This window comes from Pristis pectinata, chromosome 11, assembly GCF_009764475.1.
Source record: "Pristis pectinata isolate sPriPec2 chromosome 11, sPriPec2.1.pri, whole genome shotgun sequence".
NCBI lineage: Eukaryota > Metazoa > Chordata > Chondrichthyes > Rhinopristiformes > Pristidae > Pristis > Pristis pectinata.
Window position 1 is genome coordinate 15225470 of NC_067415.1, and position 17487 is coordinate 15242956.

A 17487-nucleotide genomic window follows, 5' to 3' on the forward strand; every position below is an offset into this window, starting at 1 on the left:
CCTGAATTAGGTCCATATCCTTCTATGCCTTGCCCATTCAAGTGCCTGTCTAAATGTCTCTTAATTGCAGTGATTGTATCTGATTCCATGACCACCTCTGGCAGTGCATTCCAGATATCAACCACTTTGTGTGTAACAAAAAACCTTTCCCCTCAAATCAATTTTAAAAGTCCTTCCTCACAGCTTAAACTTATGCCCCCTTATTTTTGATACCCCTACTATGGGACAAGAGATTCTGATTACCTATGCCTCTTATTATTTTGTATCCCTCTGTCAGGTCACCCCTCAGCCTCCTTCGCTCCAGAGAAAACAAACCCAGCCTATCCAATCTCACCCCATAACTAAAGTCCTCCATTTCAGGCTTCCTGGTGAATCTCCTCTGCACTCTCTCCAACGCAATCACATCCTTCCTGTAGTGTGACACCCAAGCAGCACAAAATATTCCCATGTGTGGTCTAACCAGTGTTCTGTAAAGTTGAAACACAACATCCCAACTTTTATATTCTGTGCCCCAATCATGTGCCTTCTTCACCACCCGATCTATCTGCATTGCCAATTCCAGGGAATACGGACTTGAATCCCAAGGTCTCTCAGTTCATCAACATTCCCCTTTCAGTTACTGTATATGTCCTACCTTTACTTGACTTCCCAAAATGCATCAGCTTGCATTTGTCAGGATTAAATTCCACCTGCTGATGCTCCTCACAACTTTCCATAGATTCATAGTTATACAGCACGGAAACAGACCTTCGTCCCTACTTGGTCTTTGCTGACCAAGATGTTTATCTACACTAATCCCATTTGCACGTGTTTGGCCCATATCCTTCTAAATCTTTTCTATCCATGTACCTGTCCAAAAATCTCTTAAACATTGTAATTGTACCCGCCTCTACCACCTCCTCTGGCAGCTTATTCCATACACCCACCACCCTCTGTGTGAAAAGTTTGCCCATCAGATTCCCTTTAAATCTTTCCCCTCTCACCTTAAACCTTTGCCAGAGAAACAAAGGACTGCAGATGCTGGAATCTAGATGATGCTGGAGGAACTCAGCAGGCCAGGCAGCATCCGTGGAGAAAAGCAGGAGGTCAACGTTTCGGGTCAGGACTCTTCTTCAGGCCTGAGGAAGGGTCCTGACCCAAAACGTTGACCGTCTGCTTTTCTCCATGGATGCTACCTGGCCTGCTGAGTTTAAACCTATGCCCTCTAGCTATATACACCATTATTATGGGAAAAAAACTGTGACTGTCTACCCTCTCTATGCCCCTCATAAACCCCAATAAGGTCACCTCTCCTTCACCCCAGCGAAGACAGTCCCAGCCTATCCAATCTCTCTTTACAACAAGCCCTCCAGTCCCGCCAACATCCCTGTGGATCTTTCCTGCACCCTCTCTCACTTAATTCCATCCTTCCTATAAAGCAGTGACCAGAAATGCATACAATACTCCAAGTACAATTCAATCAACAATTTATATATATATATATAAAACTATTGATATAATTGATATTGTTATAAGACTATTGATAAGATGGAATCTTGACCTCACAATCTACCTCGTTATGGCCTTGCACCTTATTGTCTGCCTACACTGCACTTTCTCTGTAACTGTAACATTTTATTCTACATTCTGTTATTGTTTTCCCTTGTACTACCTCAATGCCCTGATGTAATGAAATGATCTGTATGAATGCATGCAAAACAAAGCTTTTAACTGTACCTCAGTACTTCTGACAATAATAAACCAATTTACCGATTTACAAACATCAAGGGTCCCAGCACCAATCCCTGTACACCACAGGTCTCAGTCTTCCAATCAGAAAAGCCTCCTTCCACACCACCCTCTGCCTCCTATCAACAAGCCAATTTTGGATTCATTAGCCACCTCACCTTGGATCCCATGTGCCTTAACCTTCTGGACCAGCCTGCCACATAGGACAGGGGTATAGTGTGCCCTATGCCCAATTTTTTACATTCATTTTTATGATTTGGGTGTTGCCAACAAGTCCAGCATTTATTGTCCATCCCTAATTGCCCTTGAGAAGGTGGTGGTGAGCTGTCTTCTTGAACTGTTGCAGACCTTCTGGTGAAGTTAGATAGGGAGTTCTAGGATTTGGATGCCATGACAATGAAGGACTGGTGATATCATTCCAAGTCAGGATTGTGCATAATTCGGAGGGGAGCTGAAGATGATAGTGTTCCCATGAGCCCACTGTCCCTGACCTCAGTGGTAGAAGCGTGGCCTTGGGAGAGTAACTGCAGTACACTTTGTAGATGGCGCAGACTGAAGCCACTGTGTGCCACTGATGGAGAGAATAAATAGGGTAATGGCTGGGGTATTAATCCAGTGGGCTGCTTTGTTCTGGATGGTGTCAAGCTTCTTGACTGTTGTTGGAGCTGTACTCATACAGGCAAGTGGAGCGTCCTCTGGTAGTTGAAGTACTTCAGCAGTAAAGCAGCATCTGTGGAAAGAGAAACCAATTGATGTTTCAGGTGGAAGGCCCTTCATCGGAACTGAGAACGAAGGAGAGTTAGTTAGTCAAAGTGGTCGAGAAGGTGGGAGAGGGCAATGGGTGGAACAAAGCAAATGTCTGTAATAGGGTGAAATAATGTAGTCATTGAATGGACAGTTAAACTCCTTTGTCTATGTAATGTGTTGCTAATGTTGTGAAGTCAGGAGATGTATTGCTTGGCCTACTGGGACATGCCGGGCAGGACAGAATATCCAAATAAAAGGAAAAAAAAGTGAGAGAAAAAAACAAATTGGATAAAGGGAAGGGCATGTAGAAATGGCCAGTCCTGATACAAACAGAAAGAAAGACCAAGTTATCTGGAGTTGGAGAATTCAATATTGGGTTCTGCAGGCTGCAATGTGCCCAGGTGGAAATCATCACTAAAATACAGATATTAGCCAGTAAGATATCGCTAATGATATCCTTGATTAACCACTTTTGCCTCCAAGTCATTTCCCAATGAGGGGCAATCACTGTTTAGTTACAAAAATGTATTCCTGGAAACCAATAAAAATGGGCATCAAAATAAGTTTGGATTTCATGGAACAGTCTTCATTGAAGATTGGGCAGTTGATTTTTATTTGGGGGCCCAGCTATTAAAACTTCTGTTATCTCAAACACCTGAATCAATAATTAAAATTACTCAAAAGTTATAACCAAATAATATAAAAACAAAAATGGATTGTATTTCCATTGTTTAATTTATCTCCTAATCCATTGGAACTCCAAAGCAAAAAAAATTAAATCTCACTTTTTTTCTGTTGATTCTTGCACCTCACTGTGAAGTCCAATGGTTATTGTCCATGGCTAATTGTTCATGACCTGAATGACTTGCTCGGTCATTTCAGACGGCAGCTAAGAGTCAACTACATTTCTGTGGAATTTTGATTCTCATCCAGGTTAGATGAAGCAAACACAGCTGAACTCTTCTTCAACAGATATTAGTAAGCCAAATGGGATTTAAATACTATCTGTCACCATTACTTGATACAAACTTTTTGACTTATTTTAAGTTCCTCAGTTGCTGTGGTGGGATTTGAATTCATGATTCCAGATTATTTGATGAGAGTCCTGGATTATGTATCCAGTGACACAACCAGGATGCTGGAGGGTCACCCAAACCAGGGAGAGCAAAACATTGTTTTTGATAGGCTCACAATTAATAAAATATTATCATGAACCCCCTCCCCCATCGAAAACAATGTACTACATACAGATCACTAATCAACATTCTTGTACCGAGTCCCAGACTGCAATATAGCATTGCCCATGCAAAATGTTTGCCTTGCAAGGATTACAAATAAACTTAAATGCAATTTAGTTCTTTAGCCTGACATGGCCTCTCCTTACTAACTCAGAATATATTTGGTTGACAGTTCTTAGTCTAAACCGAGAAGTTACAAAGACAATGTAGCTCACGAACATGTATGATGTAACTAGTGAACCAGCTCCTGTGGCATGGATTATTTCACACAGTCATACTATCATACAGCACAGAAATAGATCCTTCAGCTCACTATATTCATGCTGACCATCAAGTACCCATCCATACTAAATCCATTTGCCAATATTGGTCCGTAGCCTACTATGCCTTATCAATTCAACTGGGTTATCCAGATGCTTTTTAAATGTTATGAGAGTATCTACCTCCACCACCTTCTCAGGCAAAGCATTTTATGATCTTGAATCTCAGTGCAAGCAATTGAAGTAAACAAGAGGTAAAACTACAACCTGGGGCATGAGAGAAAAATTACCTGCTGGAGTGCTCTGCAACCAAAAGTCAATTGAAGTCGGGGAAATCAAAATAGCATTGCAATGCCAAGAGTCCTGATTTCAAAATGGTGAAGGAGCATTATTGAGAACCGTGTGAGTAAATGGAATAGAACAGGGAAATTGAAAAAGCTAATAAGAAAAACCTAAGTGGTAAAATGGAGAAAGTCTGGACGCATTGCATTAGGGAGAGGGAGTTGAGAGAGAAAAAGATGGATTTCCTATCAGATTCTTTTTTTCATGATATCCAGGAGAGCAAGACAGTTGCTAAGAGTACCTCCCCAAAAAGAAAACTTGACGTCAAATCTTGGATGAGCTGAAATAGCCTCTGAAGAGATTTGCAAAGTACAAAAAAAACCTTTGGAATTAGTTTTGAATCTACTTTGAAATCCAAATTACTGATAAGGGAGATGGATTGGGCAATCTTGCACAAGTTCCAACAAAGCCTTTGATACCTTGCCTAAAACATCCAGATATCTTGTGAATAGTTTAGTTTCTCCACCCACGACCTATTCAGTAGATGATACATCAGAGATTTTGCATCAAAAGGTACTGAAGGTGACTTTCACCAAGGTGCAGTTGGATCTGTATTGAGCTGTATTGATGAAATTGTGCTCCAGATGAACCTTTTCGATGTCATTCTGTGCTTGCTAACCCCTCTTAAGACACTCTTCCAGTCACAGCTTTTCCAAGGCTGTGGTTCTACAACACTATTCATTTAGCCTTGCTTTCAGCCCAATTGTTTCCTGGCAAGTAAAGTTATATAACCTTGATGTATTGTTAGTGGAAATAATGGGGAAAATTTTACTGAGAACAGAGCAGAAAACCTGAGATCCATGCCATTGTTAATGTGCAAATTGATCAGCAAAATCCAGGGCAGGAAGCAATATGATAAGATCAGATAAGATAGGATCTTTATTAGTCACATGTACATTGAGACACACAGTGAAATGCATCTTTTGTGTGAGTGTTCTGGGGGCAGCCCACAAGTGTCGTCATGCCTCCGGTGCCAACATAGCATGCCCACAACTTCCTACCCGTACATCTTTGGATTGTGGGAGGAAACCGGAGCACCCGGAGGAAACCCACACAGACAAGGGGAGAATGTACAAACTCCTTACTGTACAAACTCCTAATCTCCAAATTCATAATCTCCAAAGGTCAACCATGAACTCAGCTCCCCTCCAACATCTCTGATTGTTTTTATTAGTAGCTTGCTGAATCTATGCATACATACTATATACTGTGAAACTCACCACAGAAGGTTAGAGTTCATACATGACAGTGGTAAATACTCTTTTATCAATATGACCATTTTTTTATACAGCTCCAATGCACCTAAAAAGGAAACAATTTCAGCCATTTGTTCTCATTCCTGCAACTGGTAAATTCTTCTCAGATTTTTTCTTCAAGTTCCATGTTCTAATTTGGTATGTCTCTTTAACTTTCTATCTCATTTTCCTCTCTCTCTAAATCCAGTCTTACTTCTCCTTTCATAATTTCACCTTGTGCTTGGTTTACTCAACTCTCTGCTCCTTGTTCCTCAGTTTCTATCTCCTTGGCTGAGGAGATTGTTTAGATTTGTCATGCATCAAGGTCCTAGATACCCCACTAAACTTGCCTGACTCACACTTGCCCCTCTAGCAGTTTGTGATATGCTTTTAAATTCATAACAGCATAAGAAGCAAGAACAAGAGTCAGCCTCTCATCCCCTCAAGTCGGCTCTGCCATAGAGACAGAGAGTAATACAGCCTTTCGGCCCAACTCTTCCATCCTGACCAAGATGCCCATTTAAACTAGTCCCATTGGCATGTATTTAGCCCATATCTCTCTAAATTCGCTATCCATGGATCTGTCCAAGCATCTTTTAAATGTTATTTTACCCACCTCAACCACTTCCTCTGGCAGCTTATTCCATATATGCATGAAGAAGTTTCCCCTCAAGTCTCCTTTTAAATCTTACCCCCTCACCTTAAACCTATGCCCTCTAGTTTTTGATTCCCTTCCCATGGGAAAGAGACTCTGTGCATTCATCCTATCTATGCCCCTCATGGTTTTATACACATCTATAAGTTCACCCCTTAGTCTCCTACACTCCAAGGAATAAAGTCTTAGCCTGCCCAACCTCTTCCTGTAACTCAGGCCCTCGGGTCCTGGCAGCATTCTCATAAATTCAGTAATGGCTGATTTGATCTTGGCCTCAACTGTACTTCCCTACCTCTTCACCATTAGATTTGACTCCTCAAAAAAACTGTCTACCTTAGCTTTAAATATATTCAATGACTCAGCCTCCACAGCTCTCAAGGGTAGAGAATGCCAACGATTTGCTCCTTTTCTTATTTTTTATGTTTGGGAAGGATATGGATTAACATTGCTGAATAAGATGAATGATAGGTAAACAGTCACAGCCAGCAAAATGATATGACTTGAAACTAAGTAAGTGATTAAGGTAGCAAAACACAACAAATGATATCAATTTACTGCAGATATGGTTTGATAAGTTATCAAGGTGTTATTGATTCATTAGCTTCTATCTAATATTGCAGGTTTTACTCAGAGTTGGTGCGACTTCTTTGATTATGCTTCCCTTATACGATGAGATGGACTCTGACCTCACGACCTACCTTGTTGTGACCTTGCACCTTATTGTACTGCACTTTATCTGTAGCTGTGACACTTTACTCTGTACTGTTATTGTTTTTACCTGTATTACTTCAATGCACTCTGTACTAACCCAATGTAACTGCACTGTGTAATGAATTGACCTGTATGATCGGCATGCAAGACAAGTTTTTCACTGTACCTCGGTACAAGCGACAATAATAAACCAATACCAATACCATAGAACAGTGCAGCAGAGGACCAGGCCCTTCAGTCCACGATGTTGTGCCCAAATAATTAAATTAATAATTAAATGCCTAACTAAACAATCCCTTCTGCCTGTGCAATGGCTCTATCCATCCATTCTCTGCACATTCATGTGCCTATCTAAGAGCCTCTATTGTGTTTGCCTCCACTACCACCCCTGGCAGCGTATTCCTGGCACCCACCACTCTCTGTGTAAAACAAAAACTTGTCCTGCACATCTTCATTGTGCAGCAGCTCAATACAGGAAAGTACAGCTTGGTGTCGATGTCTTGCAACATACTCAAAATACCATTGATATTTGATGGTGGCTGCTGTACAAGTGCATATTGAGAGCCATTAGCAATATTGAGGACAGCATGCTTCCTTTTGTAGTTATTGCTGGCCCACTACTCAATTCACAGCCCCTCTCAGACCCTTCACTGTGACTGAGAGTAATGAGCACCAGAAAAAAATCTAACGACGATTTTTTGTTTCTGGGTCATTAATCTCTTAAGTGGGCTTTCCCTAAGGGCTTCAATAAATATTATGCTGTGAAATATTAAATATAATACATTAGAGATTATTTAAAAGATAGCAATAGCAGAGGAAAGCTTTCATTTTTAATGTGATATTCATAAAGCTCTTTGGAAGCAGGGCTGAACTAATGAACTGGTAATGATTTTTTGTTGCAGGATATCAGTGATACAAGTAGGGTTGCATTCATTAGGCATGGATGAAGTTGCTGGGTCTTTTTCTTGTTCTAATGGTACTCCCAAAAGGAATGAGAACACGTGTTCAAGTCTGAGCCCTGGGAAAACTGGAAGTGACAGTCTTAAGATCCTCCTGCCCCTTAGTTGTAGAGGTAGTAGGGTTGAGAGATGTTATTGTGGTGCATGTTTCCACATTGTCTCTTGGAGATAGGATGTTCTGCAATGATAGCACAGAGGCAGTGGAGGTAAATTGGTTTATTATTGTCACATGTACAGTGAAAAACTTTGTTTTGCATACCATCCATAAACATCATTTCATCACATCAGTATGTTAAGGTAGTACGAGGGAAAAGCAATAACAGAATGCAGAATATAGTGTTACAGTTGCAGAGAAAGTGCAGTGCAGGCAGATAATAAGGTGCAAGGCCATAACGAGGTAGATTGTGAGCTCAAGAGTCCACCTTAACAGCTGGATAGGTATGCTGACTGAAAATCAAAAATAATGCATATGCTGAAAATTTGAAATAAAAACAGAAAATTCTGGAAACACTGGGAAGCTGCCTTCAAATGCTCTACACTTCTGGTCCCTACAGTGTGAAGAATATCTGGGAGTGTGGTGGGATTTGGTGGTAAAGAACAACAAGGTAATTTGGGCAAAAAGAAATGATTGGGCAGAAACATAATTTCTGATTTTCGAGTCCAGACAATGCAGATTATATTAAGCTGTTCATTTTGTCCACACAACTATTGTAGAACTAGAGATTTTGCCCCCACACAAAAGGAGGGTAAATTATTTTGTTTATTCAGTTATGGGATGTGGACATCATTGGCAAAGCCCATAGTTATTGCCCATCCCTAAACTGAACTTGAAAAGGTGGCAGTGCAACATCTTCTTAAACCATTGCAGTACATCTGCTGATATTGCTGGAGAGAGAGTTCCAGGATTTAGACCAGTGAAGGTGGAGGAACAGTGATATCTAACAGAGGATGTTGAGCGAGTTGAAGGGGAACTTGAAGGTCTAGGTGTTCCATTGTGCCTGTTACCTTTGTCTTTCTAGAGCATTCTGAGAAGTGTTGTCGGAATGGTATTAGTGAGGAACTATAGAGTATCTTGTAGATGGTACATGTCGCAGCCACGGTGGAGAGGCTGAATGTCTAGGGTGGTGGAGTGGCAATGAAGTGTGCCTCTTTGTCCTCAGTGGTGTCAAGTGTCATTGGAGCTGCACTCATCCAGACAAGTGGAGGCTATTCTATCATACCTGTGATTTGTACCTTGTAGATAGTGGAAAAGCTTTGAGGAGCCACTTTTAATTCAGAACTAATCTGTGAAAATATCATTTCAGTGAGTGAATAGGCTCCTGAGAGAGATGGAGGAAACAGACAGTACTGATTCATTCAGAAGGAAATAAACTAGATTTCTTCTGGGAAATACTATGTTGGAATGTGGTGTAGAATAATTTGGGACATGACATATGGTAGGTTCAGAATACTAGAGAGGAACAGGTGAGTTGGACCAATGATTTCCCAAAGCTTTCCATCACGATCATCTTCCTCACTACTATGTGTGTCTGTTGCAGACTAACAGATAGATTGCTATGATTGATCATTATATACAACCAGGATGGTAGAAAAGAACTCAGAGAGATGGTGCTCTTTCTTTTACTAACCTGGTGCTCAGTTTCTATTATTGCAGCATAACAAAAAGGACAATGAGTCAGATTTAACCAAATGTTATTTTATTCCCTTTCCTACTATCCCATTGGCCATTTGCCACCACCTTACAAATATGTCTCCACCATATAAACCTCATGGTGGAGGAGATAGTCTTGTTTGTGCAACAAGCTATAAGCTTTTCATCCATTCTTCAGGTTTTATCTGGTCAGCATATCTACTGAGATCAAAAGTCTGTACTTGCTAAATTCTCTAGATGAGTTGGCAGGGGAATCTTTCCAGAATGATTTAATGTCTGTTATTCTCTGTTCTATTACATAAAATATAAATGGAATCATTTTACATTTTGCAGTGCAATTAAATTAATTCTTAATTCTGTCTTCTGCTCTGGCCTGCTTTTTTTCCAGCACTCCACATGAAGACTTTGCAAGAAGTGCCTCTCTTGCCAATCATTCTATTAGTTTTGAAAATTCCCAATATTAAAATGGGAGCTAAGATCTAGTTTGATCATCTGACCATGTTTCAATGGTGACCATGCCACAAATCCCCATGAATGACTGAGGCGCAGCAACTGTAGAATGCAGAGTCCCTACAGCTCGCAAACAAAAACATTAAAACTTTTCCTCAACTAAAGGAGATCTGAGGATTTTTGTTTCCCCCCCCAGAGGGAGCTGGAATCTGGAATGCACTGCCTGCGGGAGTGATGGAGGCAGAGGTTCTCACAAGAAGTATCTGAGGCAGAGGTTCTCACAAGAAACATATGATTCACAAGGCATAGAAGGCTATGGGCCAAGTGCTGGTAAATAGGATTAGTCTGGATGGGAGCTTAATAGTCAGCATGGACATGATGGGCTGAAGGGACTGTTTCTGTGCTCTATGACTGTAAGACAAAGAGTAACTCAAGGTCAAAATACTCCCATCCAGATCCTGACCTGGCTTTCAACCAGTCAGGTAAACGCTCACAAACTAGCTCATCATTTATATGCTCCTTGTCAAACACATCTCTCCAATACAAGTCAATTGCTGTCTAGATACAGCTACCTCACCCTCTTCGATGGCTTTCTCTTAAAGTCTGTTGCACCAGTATTGAAGTGTAAAAACCCCTCCCTAATTCTTAGCTTCTCCCAGTTTTGACTTTGTGCCTCTTGCATGTTGACCCCTTCCCACAGCGTACACTTCGAATCAACTTTGCCAGTGCTCTCCTAATGTGACATCCATTGAGATTTTATTTGTCCTGGTGGTGGAGATTGCTTGGATGTTGAGTATACTCTAGAACGGGAGGTATTTTTGGGCACGAGGGGAATCAAGAGAAAAACAGTAAAATAGAGGTGAGATAAAGGTGCAGCCATGATTTTTTTGAATGGGTGTTCCAGAGGTTGGTACCCAACCCTGCTTCTATTTCTTATCTTCTTATTCCATGCCTGTTATATTTTGTTGTTTAACTGCATTACGTCCAACCTTTTTCTAACTGTGTTATAAATTTCTATTCAGGAAACATGACTGACATGCAGATTTATTTATACACCCAGGTGGACGCCCATGGAAATATCTTGCTTTCAACCCTAGAGATCCACAATGAAGTCGCAGCTACAGAGGTTACGACAAGTGTGACCGAGTCGAGGAATTCAGTGATGTCCTTTGACAACTCAGGAATTCAGTACAGGAAACAAAGCACAGCCCGTGTGGGACTGGGTCGCAGCACGCCCGATAGAAATGCTGCCCAGGCCAAAAAGAACCGGTTGCGAAGAAGGTCCTCCCAGCTAAAAATCAAAATCCCAAATCTGACTGACGTTAACGCCATAGACAGGTGGTCAAGGATAGTATTTCCAGTCGTTTTTTCTCTCTTCAACCTGATCTACTGGCTCTACTACGTAAACTGATGCCGAGGTACTATCCACAAAGTTCTGAGGACTCCGGTTAGTGTTACAGGATGAATCGACTGTCCGGTCATTATAGGAATGCAGGATGCGGCCTCACAGCTATGGGAATCATTTTGCAGTAGAACAAAAGTTGTGATCACGCAAAGGGAAAAAAATTTAATAAAACTATAAGGAAAATGATAAAGGATGATATCCTCAGAGAGAAAGAGAATGACATTTATAGCCTTGAAACAGCTCATCATACTTTGCATGACACCATGTCACCTAAACAATGAGTTATCTGCCATATACACTAGGAATTGTAAAAAATTAGTAATTGTTTGGACCTTGCAAGAGTTGCTTTTTCTTGAAGCTGTCTTTTTCAGCTATTTCTAAATACAATGATCACGGCTGGTTAATATACAGTATTTAGTTAACTCCCACAATGTTCTGCAGCATTATATTTCAATGTGGAACCTTGCAGTATTCCTCTCAGTACATGGCACAGGATGATTGCAGTATTAATTTGGCAGTGAATGACTTTAAGTGATTTAATAATTTTACACTCTGTATAGATGTCATGGATAATTTGTTCACGGGCAGAATTCTTGGGATTAGTTGCTATTCACGATTAGGCACTATGTAAATATACTAGTTTTAAAAAATTTTCATTTTATTTCCATTTTCCAAAACAAGTATGGTAAATTCTGTAGTTTGCTCAGTGGTAACTTCATGAACATTCCTGCATACTGTTTGAATTCTTTGATGTTCCATTAAAAAAAAATAAAATGTAAAAAAAATTAATAAAATTGGTAATAAATGGTTTATAGAGCAGTGGTGTGAAGCTAAGAATTAGTTGAGCAGCTGAAACTGAAAGGTTAGGCCTTTGAATCACATATTGCAACGCATGTACCCTCTCTTAATCAGTGTTTATTTTAGGATCTTGTGTTGCAAGAGGATAATCAAAGTATACCCAGGAATGAATACAACTGATTGGACAATAAGTAGTGTACCGCATGTACCGCTTCTGTGGCCAGAAATGCATTGAAGATTTCCTCAGTTACATTGAACGGAAACACAGCAAATTTACAACACGTTGACAGGCCATTAAGCCCAACTGCTCAGTCCAGTATTTATGGCCTAACTGAATCCTCCTCCTAGCATAAAGCCAAACAGTGTACTTGCTGGAAATCAGAAATAAAAGCAGAAAATGCTGGAAGTGTACAACAGATCAGACAGGGTCTGCACAGAGAGAAACAAAGTTAATGTTTTGGGTCAATTACCTTTCATCAGAACTGGAAAAAATTATCAATATAATGAGAGAATAAAATGGAAAGTTCGTTATAGGGTGGAAAGCAGGAGAAATTGAATTTCAAAAACAGATGATGGAAATTTCACATATTTATTCACTTTCTCCTATTTACACTTCTTCCAGAATTGGCTTTTGTTACTCACAATGCCCTTTTCCACCCTCTATCAACCAGCTCCATTGTCTCATCTCTCCTGCCATCCACCTTTGCACAACTTTCCCTTTTTCTTGCACAAACTCCCCACTTTTCCTGCATTTTAAAGCTTCTTTTACATCTAACCTTTCCCAGCTCTGATTAAAGATCATCAACCTAGCATTGTTTCCCTCTCTCCCCATCCCACTTCACCTCATTCTACTGATACTCCCTCATCTCATTTTCCAGAATCCCTTGAGATGTTAGTATTTGTAACAACATTCTCAGTGCATTAGGATAGATTTTCTTCTTGCTGCCTTGCAGACTGGTTGCTGGTTTTAGAAGTCACTCGTTTCCAGATGGGCATGTTCAAAATCGACCCTCCTGGCTTCGAATGCATTCATGAATTTACTACAAATACGAACAGGGACCGTCTTCACAAATTCAACCACAGTCAGAGTTTTGGTTGAACAATTAAGTGTTTAATTTCCTCTGGTGGCGTGCTGGTTAATGTGTTCATGTAAAATTCTTAACTGCACAATTGAAATGCAGCCATTAATCTGTTAAGTAGAGTACAAAAGGAATTTTGCATGAATGCATTCACTGGTGAGCTGGCAGAGGAAGCCAATCTCTTTCCTGAGATTGCTGTTCTTGGCAGTAAATAACACAAATGAAAAGGAAGTCATATTTCTGTGTACCTAAAATGGCATTAACAAAAATTGCATCAAAGGCCCCTTACAACTGGTTTTCCTAAGATTCAGAAATGTGCTTTATACTTAATTAATTTCATTTGAAGACTCAGTATATTTTATAAATAGACTATTAGATGGACAGCTATGAGATTTTAAAAGAAACTTGAGTCATGAAGTCATCCTAAGGTTTTGCAGAGATTCAGAACACACTTATGTATAAATGCATGTCTGTAATACAATATATTGATATATACATGTGCAACAGTCACTGCATTTCTCTGGGAGATCATTGTGTATTTTACACATTGGTTTGTTCCTGACTGAGTTAATGAAACATTGTGGCTTAGGAAATTGATGCGCACCATAAAAGGGGTGCAAAATGATCACTGCATGTTGTGCTAACGAGCAGTTCATTTATAGGCCCGCTGTCAAGGCCAAGAGTTCAAAAGAGTGGTTCATAGGAATAATCCTCTTGATGGTCAACTGGTACCGAAATCATGTCAAATATGCATAAGCGACTTATGCCAGTTGAATTTCAAGAGCAAAGCAACATGACAAAGAAATTATTGGTTTCACTCTGGGGAAGGTTCATGTCATGCTGAACTAATCAGTGCTATGAGATCGAATTTCTCAACCATCTTAGCCTTTTTGCGATACACACTAAATATAACATGTAGATTGGGAGTGTGCACCACATTGAAAGAATTAACAATATATGAATGCTTAAAGGTATTTTCTTTCAAAGCTAATGACACCATGATTTGCAGTTTATATGTTTGCAGTGGAAAAATATACTCTGCTGTTCAGGTTAATGCTTCACAGTAGCCATGTATCACATAAGTTGTTTAACAGCTGGCTTTTTAAATCTTTTAAGATTTTTACAATTTTCCTGACAAAATGCCATCACTCTTGCTTTCATGCACCTTCTACATCAGCTCTGCCTGGTCTGATTCAGAAGTTAGATCGGATGAGAAGTTCCGTGGAGCTGCTTCCATTTCACTGGTGTTACTCGGTTGGAAGTGTAGCCTGATGGTGCAGGTAAAATGAGGTGCACACCACCAGAGTAGGAACAGCTCTGAGAAATTTTCTCTCATAGAGTCATGGAGCCATACAGCATGGAAACAGACCCTTCAGCCCAACTCATCCATGCTGACCAAGTTGCCTAACTGAGCAAGTCCCATTTGCCTGCGTTTAGCCCATATCCCTCTTAGACCTTTCCTATCCATGTAATTTTATTTTTTGGAGCGTAGGAGACTGAAGGGTGAACTGAGAGAGGTATATAAAATCACAAGGGGCATAGATAAGATAAGATATCTTTATTACTCACATGTACATCAAAACACACAGTGCAATGCATCTTTTGCGTAGAGTGTTCTGGAGGCAGCTCGCAAGTGTCGCCATGCTTCCGGCGCCAACATAGCATGCCCACAACTTCCTGACCCATACGTCTTTGGAATGTGGGAGGATACCAGAGCACCCGGAGGAAACCCACGCAGACACGGGGAGAACGTACAAACTCCTTACAGACGCGGCGGGAATTGAACCCGGATCGCTGGCGCTGTAGTAGCGTTATGCTAACCGCTACACTATCGTGAGTCGTAGAGACACTGAGGGATACTGCATGGAAACTGTTCCTTAAGCCCAACAAGTGCACAGACCGTCAAGCACTCTTTTCTTACGCTCATTCTACCCTAATGCATTTCATTCTCCCCATGTTCCCTCAATTTCACACCCTTCCCCCACCCCCAAGATTCTACTGCACTAGGGGTAATTTGCAGAGGCAATTAACCTACTAACCTGCACATTTTTGGGATGTGGGAAAAAAAAGGTGCACATCGAGGAAACCACGTGGTCACCAAGAAGTACAAACTCCACACAGACAGCACCCGAGGTCAGGATTGAACCTGGATCACTGGAGCTGTGAGGCAGCAGCACTACTAGCTGTGCCACTGTGTGAAAACAAGGGATGTGATTGTGTCTTGAGAACTATTTTCTTCTGGAGTTTGACTGCAGGCTTAAGCTGACTGTTGAGGCCTTCAGGTCAATTACCTTGACCAGGAACATCCTGGGGTCAGCTTGGAGAGTATTACTGTTGCAGGGACTCATGACGAGATTGGTGATTCCTTACAAGTGCCAAGTTCCTACTCTTGCAGAGAGTTTAACATACTGGACCCAGCTATTGCTGTTTGAGCCCACTGTCCACATTTGTTACTCAGATACCAATTGTCCTTTATTCAGAAGCTAGGTTCATTTGCATCCAGAAGGCCAAGTACTCTGGTCAAGGGTGCCTGATCCCAATGGACAAGGCCTTATATCAGCATCAGGGACTTGTGAGATGTAATTGGGTCACATGGTTAGGAAAAGTCCCAACAACACAGGTGCTGAGGAAATCTTTCACTGATAACAAAACCATGTCCCCAGCTTTGCATGCTGTCAAAGTTGTCAAGCTTTTAGAATGTTTCTAGATCCCCAAACTCCTTTACACTGAAGCATTCAGAACTATTAAAAAGAAAAAAAAATCTTTTTCTTAAGTCTGCAGTAGTGGCAGTCGGTGAGAGGTATTATAACATAGAATATAGAACAGTACAGCACAGGAACAGGCCCTTCAGCCTACAATGGGGTTGTGCCAAGCTAATTAAGCCAATGACACCTAGTCCCCCCTGCCTACACAATGTCCATATCTCTCAGTTCTCTACATATTCATGTGCCTATCTAAGAGCCTCTTAAACAGCTCTATTCTATCTGCCTCCACCAGCACCCCCACCCCCACCCCCGGCAATGCATTCCAGGCACTCACCCCTGTCTGTGAGACGTGGGAGACCAGGGAGTGATCAAGTGTCCCAGACGACTATGTCTGCAGGAAGTGTGTGTCCAGTTGCAGCTCCACTCAGACTGCACGGATCCATTGGAGCAGCAGCTGGACTTGCCGAGGAGCACAGAGGAGGCAGAGGTGGTTATAGATAGGAGTTTCAGGGAGATAGTCACACCTAAGATTCAGCTAGATAGATGGGTGACCATCGGGAGGGGCAGGCAGGTAGTGCAGGAGTCTTCTGTGACTGTTCCCCTCTCAAACATGTACACCATTTTAGATACTGGGGCGGGGGCTGGGGGGAACGAGGGGCCTCTCAGGGGAATTTGACAGCATCAGCCAGATCAGTGGCACCACGACGGGCTCAGTTGTTCTGCAGGGTAGGGCAAAATCCAGATAAACAATAGTGATAGGGGACTCTTTAGTCATGGGCACAGACAGGTGTTTCTGTGGCTGTGAACAAGACTCCAGGATGACTTGTTGCCTCCCTGGTGCTAGGGTCAAGGATGTTTTGGAGCAGGCACAAGATATTCTGGAAAGGGAGAGTGAGCAGCCAGAGGTCATGGCCCAGTTTGTTACGACAGAGGCAGGAAGAGAAATGAGGTCCTGCAAAGGGAATTTAGGGAGTTTGGTAGAAATTTGAAAAACAGGACCTCTTGGTGCATGAACATGCAGGGAAACAAAAATTTCAATTGTCCTTCTTTCAAATACTTTATTTTCATAAATAGAACATAGAACATAGAAAAATTACAGCACAATTCAGGCCCTTCAGCTCACAAAGCTGTGCCAAACATGTCCCTACTCTAGAAATTACTAGGCTTACCCATAGCCCCCTATTTTATTCAGCTCCATGTACCTATCTAACAGTCTCTTGAAAGACCCTATCGTATCCGCCTCCACCACTGTTTCCGGCAGCCCATTCCACGCACTCACCACTCTCTGAGTAAAAAACTTACCCCTGACGTCACCTCTATATCTACTCTCCAGCACCTCAAACCTATGTCCTCTTGTGGCCACCATTTCAGCCCTGGGGAAAAGCCTCTGACTATCTACCCGATCAATACCTCTCATCATCTTATATGCCTCTATCAGGTCCCCCCTCATCCTCTGTCTCTCCAATGAAAAAAGGTCGAGTTCCCTCAGCCTGCTTTCATAAGGCATGCTCCGCATTCCAGGCA

The 17487-nt window shown here is 41.5% G+C and overlaps 1 protein-coding gene across 1 annotated transcript in view; it reads left to right on the forward strand.

Moving 5' to 3' along the window:
* Positions 1–12132, forward strand: part of gabrb3 (gamma-aminobutyric acid type A receptor subunit beta3) — a 244824-nt gene extending 232692 nt beyond the window's left edge. The window contains exon 9 of the mRNA XM_052025918.1: positions 11037–12132. Within this exon, the coding sequence (XP_051881878.1) occupies positions 11037–11387 (351 nt within the window). The 3' untranslated portion in view covers positions 11388–12132. The remainder of the gene's footprint in view (positions 1–11036) is intronic.
* The last annotated feature ends 5355 nt before the right edge of the window (positions 12133–17487 follow it).